This window comes from Leuciscus leuciscus (genome assembly GCF_965113295.1).
Source record: "Leuciscus leuciscus genome assembly, chromosome: 25".
Taxonomy (NCBI): Eukaryota; Metazoa; Chordata; class Actinopteri; order Cypriniformes; family Leuciscidae; genus Leuciscus; species Leuciscus leuciscus.
The window spans coordinates 31,453,845-31,471,344 of NC_138724.1; the positions used below are offsets into that span (position 1 = coordinate 31,453,845).

Sequence of the window (17,500 nt, forward strand, 5' to 3'; positions counted from 1 at the left end):
GCTCACACAAACACGCTCACACTCACACATACACACAAATAGACACGCTCATGCTCACACTCACACACACAATCTCTATCTCTCTCTGTCTCTGTCTCTGTCTCTCTCTCACACACACACACACACTCTCTCTCTCTCTCACTGAGGATAGTTTAGCGGCGTGTGTTAAGTGGCAGTAAGTCAGTCCTGCGTTTACTTCCCCGAGCATGAAATGACGCGCGCAGGGAGTGTAACAGCATTAGTGCTGGAGAATGTGTAATATATTACGTTAGCTCTGTGTTAATGAGTACAGACAGAGAACACGCGGATCTCCCGTGAGGAGAACAGAACACGACCTCAACACATGCGCCAGGACCGAGAACATTACATTATTTACATTTATGCATTTGCAGGACGCTTTCATCCAAAATGACTCCCTTTACATTCAAGCTATATATATATTTCATCAGTTAAAAATACAGCTAACTGAAACAAACCTGCTTAAAGCACTCCTGCTCCTTCCCACAATGCATCTGCCCTGAAATAACTGGAGACATAGAGCCCGGAGTGTGTTTACGTGCTCGAGTTCGAGCGGCGCATCCACTGTTGAGGAGGCTGATGACATCATCTGTCAATCTGTCAGCATCCGACAGTGATAAATGAAGCGGCTCAACGGGACAAAGTCATCAAAACCGGCGTTCGGATCGCAGAACACACAGCAAACACACTCAGAGCTTCTGCCTGGTTCTCCAGCACAAACATTCTTAAATCAAACATTCTTAAATCAAGATGCATTTACTGGAGAAGATATGACTCTAGAAGAGGGTTCAGGTGTGTTCACGAGCCTCATCTGTCAGTCTCAGACTCTGTTAAGGATCGGGACGGCTCAGATCGGGATGGGTCGGATCGGGACGGCTCAGATCGGGATGGGTCGGATCGGGACGGGTCGGATCGGGACGGGACAGCTCGGATCGGGATGGGTCCACTATAGCGGACAGCATGGCACAGGTTATTAATGGAGGAGAAAGTCTCACCTCGTACTCAAAGTCATCGGTCCTCTCGACGTCTGCCACCATGTTGGAGAGATACTCGCTTCCCTCGAGGTATTCCTGATCCATCGTGTGCAGAGAGTGACAACTGCAGAGAGAACAAGCACATCTTCATCTCTATACAACTCTATACAACTCTACACAGTACAGCAGATTACAAACGTGATCATTCAAACTCTTAGAAAAGAGACATTAAAGGGGTCGTTCACTTCAGAATTAAAATCTCCTGATCATTTATTCTCCCGCACGTCATCCAAGATGTTCATGTCTTTCTTTCTTCAGTGGAAAAGAAATGAAGGTTTTTGAGGAAAACATTCCAGGATTTTCCTCCATATAGTGTCTTCAATGGGGTCCAACGGGTCGAAGGTCCAAATGTGAGTTTCAGTGCAGCTTCAAAGTCTCGACACGATCCAGCCGAGGAATAAGAGTCTTATCTAGACAAACCAGCCGACATTTTAGAACATAATAAACATTTATATACTTTTAACCACAAGTGCTGGTCTTGCACTCGCTGTGATGCGACACACATTACGTAATCAGGTTGAAAGGTCAAGCGGGACGTAGGCGTAAGAATAGACCCAGTGTTTACAAAGCAAACGTGCAAAAACTAAGTCAAACGCCATTTACAAAAAAAAATTAAAAGGTAAAACAATGATGTCGGACAATTTCGAAGTTGGAGGAGAAAATGAGATGGAGTTTTTCTCCCTACATTTCTGAACCAGAACACGCGTGACCTTTCAACCTGATCACGTAATGTGTGGCGCATCACAGCGAGTGGAAGATGAGCATTAGTGGTTAAAAGTATATAATGTTTAGTTTGTTATAAAATGTCGGCTGGTTTGTCTAGATAAGACTCTTATTCCTCGGCTGGATCGTGTCGAGACTTTGAAGCTGCACTGAAACTCACATCTGGACCTTCAACCCGTTGGACCCCATTGAAGTCACTATATGGAGGAAAATCCTGGAATGTTTTCCTCAAAAACCTTCATTTCTTTTCCACTGAAGAAAGAAAGACATGAACATCTCAGATGACGTGGGGAGAATCAATGATCAGGAAATTATAATTCTGAAGTGAAATAATCCTTTAACATATAAATATTTAATACAGTATCACTTTTTGAATTCCCAGCAACTATACCATGACATGTACCAATGAAATGATATAAAATGTCTGATAGATTCTGGTTTCCTCTGATATGAATATAGAGAAGCGCTGGAGGCTGGTGAAGAATGAGAGCAGAGATTGCAGATGTCAGCGGACGGAGACACACACACACACACACACACACACACACACACACACACACACACACACACACACACACACACAATGCATCTTCAGGAGAGATGAGAATTGAATTGTGCGTCTCTGCACACGCGTGTTCATGAAATGAAGCTCCTGTCATGTGCAGCTGCTGATAATGTGCCGAGATTCATCAGTCCTCAAGGTGTGTGTTATCTTTATTATTCTTTATTTGGTGCAAGAGCACATACAGCTGATCATCCTTCATTAGCATGTGGAGTGTGTGTGTGTTTGGTTTATGATCTGCTCTGTGACTCAGTGTTTGTTCAGCACTGACGGAGCCGCTGATGCTGAGCTGAGCTGATCCCTGTCACGCGTCTGGGTTGAGAATTTCAATGGGAGGGACTGGAATAGGAATTGGCTGAACTAAAATTCAACACAGGTGTTGCATTCTGGGAAATGAAGGGTTCTTCCACACTGGTTCACAAACATTCATTTATTAAAAATGCTGAAATATAGCATCCAAATACGAATTGTATAGGTGACAATTCAAACATCTGGAAAGTTTTACAAATCCATCCATCACTTTATCCATCCATCTACCACTTTATCCATCCATCAATCCATCCATCCATTGCTTTATCCATCCATCCACCACTTTATCCATCCATCCACCACTTTATCCATCCATCACTTTATCCATCCATCCATCGCTTTATCCATCCATCAATCCATCCATCCACCACTTTATCCATCCATCCACCACTTTATCCATCCATAAATCCATCCATCCATTGCTTTATCCATCATCCATCAATCCATCACTTTATCCATCATCCACCACTTTATCCATCCATCAATCCATCCATCCATTGCTTTATCCATCATCCATCAATCCATCCATCCATCGCTTTATCCATCATCCACCACTTTATCCACCCATCAATCCATCCATCGCTTTATCCATTCATCCACCACTTTATCCACCCATCAATCCATCCATCCACCACTTTATCCATCCATCAATCCATCCATCCACCACTTTATCCATCCATCAATCCATCCATCCATTGCTTTATCCATCCATCCACCACTTTATCCATCCATCAATCCATCCATCCACCACTTTATCCATCCATCCATCAATCCATCCATCCACCACTTTATCCATCCATCAATCCATCCATCCACCACTTTATCCATCCATCCACCACTTTATCCATCCATCAATCCATCCATCCATCCACCACTTTATCCATCCATCCATCCATCCATCGCTTTATCCATCCATCCACCACTTTATCCATCCATCCATCCATCCATCCATCCATCCATCCATCCATCCATCCATCTGTCTATCTGTTTGTCTGTAAATCTTCAAACGTCAAGGTGATTTCAATTCATAGTTGACACTTTGAGGTCACTTGATGGAGTTTTTCGGTTCCTTGCCACTGTTGCCTTTGGCTTGCTCAGTTGGGGATATTTTGGGGATATTTAATTTAATTTTATCAATCAATAAATTCCTCTTGAAACAAACTTTGTTGTATTATTTTAATTTAATACTGTGAAGCTGCTTTGATACAATCTGTATTGTGAAAAGCGCTATACAAATATACTTGACTTGACTTGACTTGACTTTGCTTTTCTATTAAAAAAATTACAGTTATATGAATTTCTCTGAATGTAATTTTTTAATTGCAATTCTGCATCCCGTCATGCAACTTCATGAATTGAACTGAAATTTAAAAGGCATTCACTCGAAGCACAACCCTGGTGGTCTGAGGAAATCCTCCCGGAAGTGGCACTCAGATGCTGAACAGTCCTGATGAGACTGAAGTATTTTCTGGTTCATACATTCAAACACCATCACAGCAACAACATCCACTAAGAATTCCTGAACGCCTTTCTTCAGAAGGACAAAGGGATTAAAAATATCCAAATCAGCATACGACTCTCCGAAGGGAGTTTAGGAACAAAACACGGATCTTGAGCGGGAGACAAATTTTAGACTATGAATTATCAATGGGCCATTGTGCATCATTAATTACCTCCCTAACACCCTCTCTGCGCCTCAGACGCTTTCAATTAACTTCCCAGCATCCCCTGCTCAGCTTGTTTTGCAGTTCTCCGTCTCCAGGGGAGAAACCCAGATACTCTTCATGCTAAACTTTATCTTGTTCCTGCTTTGGTTCTCCTGAGAGACGAACTCCACAACAAGAAAGAGAAAATCAGGAAAGATTTCTGCACTGTTTTCGAGGAAACCCCAAGATGCTTCTACAGGGGCTTTCACACCGGAGGAACCTTCTCATAGTTCCTAGAACTATTGGCGGAAGTTCCCGGATGTTGGCATGTTCGCACCGCAGGAACTAGGAACGATTTTAGTTCTAGGAACTCTTTTTGGAGGAACTAATTTACTCCTACTTCAGAGTCGGGTCTAAACCAGCACTATAGGAACTACAGTGACGTTAGTGTTCGCTGATTGGCCGAACACACGCGAAACACCAGCACCCGCCATTTAAAAAAAAGCTGTGTAAACACACAGATTATAGCCTATATATTTACTCCAGAAACTAACTCTACGAACATGGAAAACAGTGATAGATGGACCTCTTAACCTTTACACTGAGGAGAAAATCCAACACAACTTTGAGGGATCAAGAGAAACATGATTATGTGTTTCTGCTCATCAACACTGGACATCAAACACACGGCATACACTAATAACTCTTCATTACTGTCTACTTTCTATGTATAACAGTTCTATCTAATATCATATTAGACAGATCGTACACTAATGAACAGGAGAATGTGAGCACTGTGAGCTCAGTCGTTCTCAGCGCCGTCAAAATAAAAGTCACAACAACAAGCGCGTCTCACGTCAATTCAGAGTTCCTACTGGCGGTGTGAACGCAACCAGGAAAACGTTCCTAGGGGAACCATTAGTCCTCGGGGAAACACCCTGGTGGCTCGTTCCTAGAACTACCCGGTGCGAAAGCCCCTCATGTGCTCATGAAACGAGTTTGTACCTGTCCGACAGGAGGAACGGGCAGATGTCCGGCACGGGTGGTGTGGCAGGACGGAGTTTGGCCAAAGCCATGATGTGCTCGAAGGTGATTTCCGTCTGCGTGCACACGTCCACCACCTGGACGTCCTGGCATGACCCCTGACCCCGGGGTAAAGGGGTCCGCCGGAGCACCTGCACCACGATGGGATCTTTGGCGCTACGGAGAGCTTCGACCGCCTCATCATGGCTCGCTCTCGACAGATCCCTCCCGTTCACCTGAAACCGGCGAGAAATTAGGATTTACACACTCATGTCATTGCAAACGTATCCACTTTTAAACCAAGTGTCATTGTAGAGAAAAGAGCAGCGTGAACATCCTGCTAAACGTCTCCTCAGAAGACATACCTATTAGGGATGCACCGATATGAAACCGGCAGATACCGATAACCAATAATTCTTTATACTTGAAAGCCAATAACCGATATATTGGCTGATAAATCTAAATCCAAATTATATAATTTTTGAGAGCCTGATCACAAAAACAAAAGTCTCATCATGTTCCAGTCACACAATAATGTTCTCATTATGATTTTATGTGGCCCATATGACATGTTGCACTTAACTCTATTTTCCTTTTTTGAAGTGATTTCCAATCATATTTCAAGCAATTCAAAACCATCATGTTGAACAGTGCGCATCTGAAGTGTCTCAGCTGAAGGAAATAACACATTATTTATCGGCTTTAATATATCGGCCAAATTTTCTAATCAGGCCGATAACAATAACATTAAAAATGATCATATATCGCCGATACCGATATGGTGGCCAATATATCGTACATCCTTAATACCTATTTATGCATTTTGAATCGCATATAAAATTTCCATTCATTTAGATTACACAGACAAATATGCATCACATTAAGTTTATTAGTTTGTTTATGCTAAACCTGTGCAATCCAAATGTATAATTCTTCAATCCAGGCCTAAATATTTGCATTTATGTAACCATTCTTTACTGATTCACACAAGCACAGACTGATAGAGTCCAGAACAACAGAGCGACTGCATGTCTATTCATCAGTAAACTGTAATTAAACTCTCATGGAATGAATTGAGCAGATTGAGTCGCACAGGAAACTGATTGGCTATTAATGACACACATTATATCATCCGGCGGCAGCCGCTGAGAAACGTTTCAAAGCATCATTTAGATGTGATCTGGAGCTGTGTGCGTCTCTCAATCTAAAGTAAATCATACATGAGAGTGTCTGAATCCATCACAGTGAAGAGCGATCAGAAGATTGGGGCCAAATGATGGGAGTTTGATCTCGAGCACTGATTATATTCATGCATATTTTATTGGATCATTTCAAAGAGTTCTTACTGACAGTTCAGAAATGAGTTTACAGCTCTGAAAATAACAACTTTTCGATTCTGATCTACTACTGAATCAGCCAATGGAGTGAGAGTGGGGCGGGACTATCAGACTGACTGACCAATGACACGCGGGGGCGTGTTCAGGAAACATGATTGAAAACAGTCGGTGTTGAAATGAAATGAAGCACCACGATATATCGGCCACCATATCTGTATCGGCCGATATATGTTCATTTTTACTGATATCGTTATCGGCCATATAAGAAAATTTGGCCGATATTTTAAAACCGATAAATTAGAGGTGCACCAATTGCAATTTTCTTGGCAGATTCCAATTAATGTGTTTGTTTTTTTTGTAAGTGTGACCTGCCGATACCGATTTTTTGCCGATAACCAATGGAGTGAGATTGGGGCGGGGCTATCAGACTGACTGACCAATGACGGACGGGGGGGTGTTCAGGAAACATAATTGAAAACAGTCAGTGTTGAAATGAAATGAAATGAAGCACCACGATATATAGGCCACCATATCGGTATCGGCAACTGATTGGGGCGGGGCTATAAGATTGACCAATGACGGACGGGGGCGTGTTCAGGAAACATGATGGAAAAGTCAGTGTTGGTGCAGAAATGAAGCACTTCACCTTTAAATGTATACATTTATGACAATTTCAGACACAAAATAAAATATACAACCTAAATCCCCATGCAAACCGTGTATATGTCAGAGAAACCCAGCTTTCTGAATAACAGAGCAATTACAAGCGTTCCTTTATCGCTATAAATTACCAGTGAACACGCGCCGCTGAGACGGAGACTGTTTCAGTGCAGATGAGACGCTGTTTGACGTCATATAATATTGATGCTTTAATCAGGCTCACTGTTGGAGCGACTCAAGCGTGTGTTTGCTGGATGAATGTGAATGAAGCGTGCGTTTGTTCTGCATATGTACAGACGAGGAGAGGCTTCGTTTAGCTCAGTAATTGGCCCGCGGAGAGAACAATCATGATGAAGTAGTCCAGTGAATCTCACCATTTACAGTCTAATACGGTCAAACCAATACAGCCGTGTCTACTGCCGTTCCAGCAGCTCACGGATCATATAAAGACTGTGTGGATGGAGGATTAATGGACAGACACCAGAAATAATATTATTCATTTGCATTCAGAAAATCAATTATGCTTATTTAGTCAAATAACACGCTGGTAGCTTCTGTTTTGGTGGAGGAAGTGAATCGTGGAGCAGAGAGGCGGGAACACAAAGGATGGTGGGTAGATAAATGATCTGGCCCGTGGCTCATGACAGGCTGAGAGAGAAACCAGCAGATTTGAGGCATTAGCGGCGCCACGCTCGCCCTCTTCTGAGGCTCTGAATGAAAAGAAACCGGCTAAAGGAAGGAGAAAGAGGTGCTGGAGGAGTTTCCGTCGTATTGTTTAAATGAGAGCCAGATGGAGCAATTAATCCCAATTGAGGATATGAATAATAATTATTCCTGCCACGGTTGGGCATCTGTCGGCTGGCCCGTTAGCATTAGCTATATTCAGACCAGTCCTGATGATGGAGGACAACACTTGCTAAACATGACAGCAACAGAAGTTCATATATTAATGTTATATGTTATCGGACTGATAAGAAAATTTGTCCGATATATTAAAGCCGATAAATACAGTATTATTTCCTTCAGCTGAGACGCTTCAGATGTGCACTGTTCAACATGATGGGTTTGAATGGCTTGAAATATGATTAGAAAGGGAAAAAATTGTATCTTAGAATAATATCGGTTATATCAAATATAAAAAATTATCGTTATCGGCCAAAATGTTCATATCCATTCATCCCTTCATTCTTTAATGTTCCACAGGTTTTCATCTTCTTGACCTGCTCTATGTTGTCTTGCTCCATGTGGAAAACCTAAATTTATTCTTACTTTTATTTAATATAGGAAAATACATTCAAACCAAACTTTATTCAGACTCCTTCAACATTTCTCACATTATCAGTTTATTCACTATAGTTTAGAAAACGGTAATAAAATATGAGCAGAACTCAGCTGATATTTGACTGGTTTTGTCCGTCCTTCTGTTAGACTGTCTCACACATGAATTATGTTGAATATCTGTCAGCTGTTAAATTTAACTACACAATTAGATAATACCAGTTTAGCTCAACCAGTGACCAAGCAATGCTTCATTTTGTTCAGTCTGTGTGTAAAAAGAGCATTAGTGATTAAAGACAAAACACTTCAGCAAAACATGATCAGCTCAAAGTGTTTTTGGTCGCAAATTTTTATAATTTTTACTGGTAGTCACTGAATGAATTTTTTTGAAAAATATGAAAATGAAAAATATCAAAAATTACATCTGGTGCCTGAAAAATGTTTGGTTTGACTGTATACACACACACACACACACACACACACACACACACACACACACACAACCTTTTAAAAGTTTGGAGTCAGTAAGATTTAAATACTGTAGTGCATAATTAAAGTCGAATTACTATTTGAGGAATATATCTGTGTTTCAGTGTCAGTGTGAATGTGAATGTCCTGATCCTCAGTCTCTTCACTGGAGAACGAGCGTCTGGCTCTGTTTGCACAGGATCTACAGCAGCTGCGCTTGGAAACACTCCAGCTTTACTCGCTGACACACACACACACACACACACACACACACACACACTGAAAGCCACTTTAAACAAGCAGCTCATAAATAAAGGAGACAAAGATCGGTTTGACGCCTCGTCTCTGAACCTCTGCTCTTGTTCTTCATCTTCTCATCTTTCAAGTGCATTTGAGTGGCTTTTAAATAACGCAGAACGCTTGATAGTGAGTGTGTCAGTATTTCACCAATGAGCATCAAACTAAATCTGAATCCATCAAACTGATCTGAGACCTGCTTCACAGACACACACTGGAGGAAGAACCCGAGCCACATCTACACACTAGATGATCACGGAGAGCCTCTTCACACCGAAAAGAAAGAAAATACCACAGCGCTCACATGGCAGCTTTCTAGCAGCCATCAAAAATACATAACTCATGTTATACAATATAACAACAAAAACGTATTTTATTTCAACATCTGCCAAACTAATAAAATAAAATTATATATATATATATATATATATATATAATACATGTAAATCTTGAATGTAATGTAAGTCACTTTGGATAAAACCACATGATTCAACCTGCCTTCATTCCAACAGCACAGAGAGAGAGGTCTCAGAGACGGACAGAGTAATAAACTCCACAAACATCGGCTCAGGTCTTTGTGTGCCGGGAATCAATTTACATTTTCAAACACAATCCAATATGGAGTCGTGCACTTAGCCGAGAAGTGCCATTAAATTCCCCAAAGCGTAATTCCCGGCGCTGAAGGGCAGCGAGAGAAACCAGTGTCCCGTCGGCTCTGTTACCGTTCACACGGGCTAAATGTCTCATTTCAATAATAAGTGTCAGGCTAAAATATGACTAGGTACAGTACAGGCGTTATGAGTTCATAAATCATTCCTGACAGGCCGTACGGGATATAAAAAAGCAGTCGGACACCGGGGAAATCTGACCGTCCCTTTCTTTCACTCAGCGACACGAGCAGCTTCAGCTCTAAACACCGGCGGCTGTTCCTCACACTAATGGAGCCACTCGTCCAGCTCAACCATACCCTGCCTCAGTCTCCAGACACCCTCTGACCACACACACACACACACACACACACACACACACACACACACACACACACACACACACACACACACACACACACTCACACACTCACACACACACACTCACACACACACTCAACCATCTGAACACAGAGATCACAGCAAACACACACTAACTTCAGGAACAGTAGTATGCAGTATATAGTATGGACTGATGTAGCTAGTAAGTTATATAGCTAGTATTCTAATCTAGTATTGTCTATTTTCCAATCTTTTACACTTTTATAAATGTACTTGTACAGTGTTTATGGTTGTATAATGAGTAGCCAGAGAGAGTAGTGTGCAGTATACAGTACAGATTGCAGTATTGAGCTAGTACACTATCTGGGTGGTTGCCAGGGCATCATGCGGAGGCTAAAAGTGTTTTTGTGTTGCTATGTGTGGTTGCTAGGGTGTTTTGTGTGGTTTCCTGAAGTTTTCAACAGCACTAGTGATGCTTGACTGAAACGAAACCCATCAGCTTCAGTAAGTGTGTGTGAAGGCCTCAGGTCAGAGATATCGTCCTCTATTAAACTGAGTTCATGTTCACAGCCTGAAGCCTAAACAAACACCAGCGTCTCACGGCATCAACACAACCTGCTGTGCTTCATTACGAGCGTCCTGCATCTTTCTGTGAGTCTGTCTGTCCATCTGTCCCGTTCCTCTCTTTCATCAGCGCCCGAGACTCTCTGTCGGTCAGCAGATCCTCACACACACACACACACACACACACACACAGCCATCTGAACTCTCTCAGCGCCCGAGACTCTCTGTCGGTCAGCAGATCCTCACACACACACACACACACACTGTGGGGATATTTTGGGGATATTTAATTTAATTTTATCAATCAATAAATTCCTCTTGAAACAAACTTTGTTATATTATTTTAATTTAATACTGTGAAGCTGCTTTGATGCAATCTGTATTGTGAAAAGCGCTATACAAATAAACTTGACTTGACTTGACTTGACACACACACACACACACACACACACACACACACAGCCATCTGAACTCTCTCAGCGCCTGAGACTCTCTGTCGGTCAGCAGATCCTCAGAGCCACAGATTAACCGTGAGAACGAGACGAGTGCAGAAACACACCGGTGGACTCACACAACACTGATGTCTATGACGGGCTTCAAAGCGGGGTTACATCCCGGATCATAAATAATGATACATAAATAATACATCTAACAGTTATAGAGGGAATAGAAAAAAATCACTTAATAGAAAACTGAATATTTTCCAAGTATGTAGTATGTAGTACACCAACTTAAATACATCTACATTGGGTCTTGCACATGATCTAGCTGTATTTAAACTTTAGGATGGGGATGATCATATCTGAGGGTTTGTGGGGTTTAAAAGATTGAAAAGCCCCGATATAAACACTGTAGATATAATACAGTAAAACTCTCACGGATCATGTACTATAAGCACAAGTAGACGTCTTTAGGAATTAGTTTACCTCCTCTATCCCTCCACAAACACACAGCAGATCTTAAAAGTTCCTCTGATGATGATAAACAAACTCAGCTGGAGGAAATAAACTGAATCTGACTGGAGCAGAGCAGCAATTACCCACAATGCACAACTAATTACATCATGTAAACAAAGAGTTCCTGCGACGCCCCTCTGGTGGTGAAGTCAAACTCCATCCATCACACTCTCACTTCACATGAACGTCTGTGAAACTGAATGTAAAACGGTGCATATCTAACCTGTCCTCGAGATGCACACACCTGTAGAGCTGCACATCGACTTACACCTGCTGCGGATCGATACACACACACACACACATGCAAATGAGTATTGATCGTCCATCAGGGTCTGTGTGTTGTCTGGAGTCACTGTTCAGACGCGAGGAGGAAAAAACACTGACACAAACAAATTAATCAGTGTTTCAGGAACACATCATTATGATTAACGGCGTAAAGCATCTCCCTCTGATCTGATGCTGTCCCTACAGACGCCACAAGAGCCCGAGATCGTCAACAGGGGTCAGAGACGCAAGCAACCTGTGAGAAACCTCTGAGAAACCCAATGAGAAGCCCGAGAGAAACCCAATGAGAAACCCAATGAGAAACCCGAGAGAAACCCGAGAGAAACCCAATGAGAAACCCAATGAGAAACCCAATGAGAAACCCGAGAGAAACCCAATGAGAAACCCAATGAGAAACCCGAGAGAAACCCAATGAGAAGCCCGAGAGAAACCCAATGAGAAACCTTCACTTAAAGAGACAGGTCACCTAAACACACTCGCTCACACGTCACGAGTTTTACAACCAAATGCAGAGTGTCAGACTACACATGCAGAATAGAGAATGAAGATTTTCAGTGATAAATGACTGATAGTTTAGCCTGTTTCTCATTGGACACATCTTACAGTTCGACTTCAGAGATATAGAGCATAACTCGTTCACTGCAAAACATGATGTTCTTCCTCAGTGTTTCTGTCTCGTTTTCCAGCACAAACATTCAACATTATTACATCAAGACACATTTACTGGAGAAGAGCAATGACTGAAGATATTAGGACTTGTTTCTGAATCAAAATAAAGTGAGTTTTTGCTTAAAACAAGAACAAATATTGGCCAATAGTCAGAATAATAATCTTGTTTTCCGTTTGAATTAAGTAGATTTCTGACTGGCAGATAGTTTTAATAAAGCAAACGTCTAACGGTAAAGAGTGTGACACACACTCGAGTCTTGACTGCATGTAAACCTGTAAACTTTGACATGAGACCTGTGCAGAGACGTGATGCAACCAGCTGAAATCCTGCAGAAACACACACAGCTGAAACACTCCTGCGTCATGTGACTTTATCTGGCCGCTAGTCGCTAACACAGTCTAGATATCATTATCCTCAGGAACACCTCAACTAAAATGTATTCATATGTTTCAAATATTAGACTACTAAGAAAATTACGTTACATCAGTGTGTGTGTGTGTGTCTATTCAGTACTGCATTGTCAGATGTATTATTTATTTAAATCAAATTTAACTTATTTTTATTTAAATTTAGATGAATAGATTTTATTTATTTTAATCAAATGTATTTATTTAAATCATATTTTATTTTAATCAAATGTATTTATTTAAATCATATTTTATTTTAATCAAATGTATTTATTTAAATCATATTTTATTTTAATACAATTTATTTAAATCATATTTTATTTAATTAAATTTTCTATTTATTTTTCTATTATTTTATTAATATAAGTATGTATTTTTTTATCTATACAATTTGTATTTATTTAATCAAATTTGTTTATTTAAATTGTATATTTATTTTAATCAAATGTATTTATTTAAATCATATTTTATTTTAATCAAATGTATTTATTTAAATCATATTTTATTTTAATCAAATGTATTTATTTAAATCATATTTTATTTTAATCAAATGTATTTATTTAAATCATATTTTATTTTAATCAAATGTATTTATTTAAATCATATTTTATTTTAATACAATTTATTTAAATCATATTTTATTTAATTCAATTTTCTATTTATTTTTATATTATTTTATTAATATAAGTATGTATTTTTTATCTATACAATTTGTATTTATTTAATCAAATTTGTTTATTTAAATTGTATATTTATTTTAATCAAATGTATTTATTTAAATCACATTTTATTTTAATCAAATGTATTTATTTAAATCATATTTTATTTTAATCAAATGTATTTATTTAAATCATATTTTATTTTAATCAAATGTATTTATTTAAATCATATTTTATTTTAATCAAATGTATTTATTTAAATCATATTTTATTTAAATCATATTTTATTTTAATCAAATTTATTTATTTAAATCATATTTTATTAATATAAGTATGTATTTTTTATCTATACAATTTGTATTTATTTAATCAAAATTTGTTTATTTAAATTGTATATTTATTTTAATCAAATGTATTTATTGAAATCATTTTGTTATTTATTTCAAACAAATTTCTCTTGACTGACAAATGTATTTAATTACTTTAATCACATTTATTTATTTAAATAAATAAAATGTTATTTGTTTAATTATTTTGTATTTATTTATTTAGACAAATGTGGTTAATTTCAATTTTATTTTATTTTTTTTAAAAATAAAATGTTGTTAGTTTATTGGTTAGTTAGTCAGTGTTATTTTTATTTTTTTTCATTTAAAAAAATGTTTTTCGACCCTGATCTCGACTGCAGCAGGAAACTCATATTTCTATGTGTGTGTGTGTGTGTGGGCTGGTGGATCTCCCACAATCCCCTGCAGGTGTGTCAGATCCAGTGTTTTCCCATGAGCCTCTGCGGCGGGGGGTGTTTCCTCAAACCGGCTGGTAATCTCATTCATTAACCCATATACATGTCCAAAATATGACACACACTATCAGTCAAAAGTTTGGGATCTGTAAGATTTGTCATGTTTTTAACAGAATCCTCTCCTGCTCACCAAAGCTGCGTTTATTTGATTAAAAATACAAAAAATAAAACAGAAATATTGTGAAATAATATTACAATTTTAAAAATGATTTGATGCTCAAGAAACATTTTTCATTATTATTAATGTTGAAAACAGTTATTTACATTTTTATTTCAGGATTCTGATGAATAGAAAGTTGAAAAGAACAGCGTTTATTTGAAAGCGATTCTTCTGTAACATTAAACTCTACCGGTCAACAGTTTGGGGTCAGTAAGAATTATATTTTATTTTTGGGGGGAAACAGATAAAAGAAATCAATACTTTTATTTATCAAATTCTATTTCAAATAAATGCCGTTCTTTTGAACTTTCTATTCATCAAAGAATCCTGAATAATCATCATATGATAATAATCATAAATGTTTCTTGATCATCAGATCATCATATTAGAGTGATTTGTGAAGGATCATGTGACACTGAAGACTGGAGTAATGATGCTGAACATCAGCTTTGATCACAGGAATAAATTACACTTTACTATATATTCACATAGAGAACAGATGATTTACACTGGAATAATATTTAACAATTTTACTGTTTTTTTGTTGTTGTTGCATTTTCAATCAAATAAACGCAGCCTTGGTGAGCAGAAGAGACTTATTTTAAAACATTCCTGATCCCAAACTCTTGACTGGTAGAGTGTGACCCTGCTCTGTCCGGCTCATGAATATACTATTAACATAAAAGGCCAGTAAATTATATGATATAATCTGGGATACATTAAATGTAATCTACTGTCGATTACCACAGACAATAGGCTACTCCAGAAACGCTCTCTGCCTGTCAATCATTCCTGTGATTGACAGCTGATCAGATCCCGTTTCCACGGTGACCGTAACGCACGTTTCCTGGACGACAGACCGGAAGTGGAACGAGGGAAGCGGGAAGGACGTTTGTTCCCGCTGAAACGAGATCTGACACAAGCGGGTCGTTTATTAAAGATTCCTGAATCAAACGAGCTCGATCATAAGCGGCCCGTGTGTCAGATATTATTGGCGGCTTGAATGGATTTTGTAATGTGAATTAATTACTAACGCGTGTGAGCTGATCTGAGCACAGTCAATCTCGTCCAGACAAAAGCTGGAGATCCCAGAAGCCTTTGTGCCGCACGCATTGAGGAGCATCTCATTAAAACACATGCATATCACACACATTATTCTCACATCTCTTTTGTTCAGGACACACACACACACACACACACACACACACACACACACACACGTCTCTTTGTCTTCATTCACAATGCAAACAAATCTGAACTGACTGAAAACTGATGAAAACCAGATCTGCACGTTCAGATTATGAAGTCAAAATCTGACATATTTATTATAAACCTCATCTGATTAGCTCATGAATATTAATGAACGAGCAGGATTCCCACCAACAGCCGTTCAGTAACTGAAAATCAGACGATATACAGTACAGGCCAAAAGTTTGGACACATCACTATCTCTAATGTTTTTGAAAGAAGTTTCTTCTGCTCATCAAGCCTGCATTTATTTGATCAAAAAAAAAAAAAAATAAAAAAAAAAAAGTAATATTGTGATATATTATTACAATTGAAAATAATTATTTTAAATTTATTATACTTTAAATGATCATTTATTTCTGTGATGCAAAGCTGAATTTTCAGGATCATTACTCTAGTCTATCACATGATCCTTTAGAAATCATTCTAATATTCTGATTTATTATCAAAGTTGGAAACAGTTCTGCTGCTTAATATTTTTTCATAACCTGTGATACTTTTTTAGGATACTTTGATGAATAAAAAGTAAAAAAAAAAAAAAAAAGAAGAAGCAAATGTTTTAAAAATATAATTTTTTTTTTTTTTTGAAATAAATCAATACTTTTATTCAGCAAGGATGTGTTACATTGATCAAAAGTGATAGTAAAGAAGATTTATATTATTAGAAAATATTTTTTTATTTTGAATAAATGCAGTTCTTTTTAACCTTTTATTCATCAAATATATTAGTCAGCAGAACTGTGTCCAACACTCATAATAAATCAGAATATTAGAATGATTTCTAAAGGATCATGTGATAGACTGGAGTAATGATCCTGAAAATTCTGCTTTGCATCACAGAAATAAATGATCATTTAAAGTATAATAAATTGAAAACCAATTATTTTAAATTGTAATAATATATCACAATATTACATTTTCTTTTTTTTCTGTATTTTTGATCAAATAAATGCAGGCTTGATGAGCAGAAGAAACTTCTTTCAAAAACATTAGAAATAGTAATGTGTCCAAACTTTTGGCCTTTACTGTAAATTTACTTTTCATTAATATGATTAATATGTTTGTATCATAATCCGATTCATATATATATTCCTTTACATGAATTGCGTACAAAACTTCAGACGCTGTGTTCAGAAAACCAGCTGTTGAAAATATGTTTAAAGAACATTTTGCCAAAAACATTCCCAGTAAGTTCCCAGTAAACATTTTTCTTGGTTAAGTGAACAAAATATGGGAATGTTTTCTTTACTTTACCATTTTGCAGGTATTATGGGAATGTTATTTTTGAATGTTTTCTGAACCTTTTGAAAAATTGTTGTAAGTAGAAACATTTAAAAAACATTAGAATAACGTCAAATTAAAATGTTTCAGAAAACGTTGCATGAATGATGTATAAATAATGTTT

At 38.1% G+C, this 17,500-nt stretch overlaps 1 protein-coding gene across 1 annotated transcript in view; it reads right to left on the minus strand.

Annotated features, from left to right (window-relative positions):
* Positions 1-17,500, minus strand: part of LOC309491211 (PDZ domain-containing RING finger protein 4) — a 49,364-nt gene that overhangs the window by 16,722 nt on the left and 15,142 nt on the right. Inside the window, exons 2-3 of the mRNA XM_082160668.1 lie at positions 5,298-5,551; positions 1,014-1,116 (exon numbers count right to left, since the gene is read on the minus strand). Of these exons, the coding sequence (XP_082016794.1) occupies positions 1,014-1,116; positions 5,298-5,551 (357 nt within the window). The remainder of the gene's footprint in view (positions 1-1,013; positions 1,117-5,297; positions 5,552-17,500) is intronic.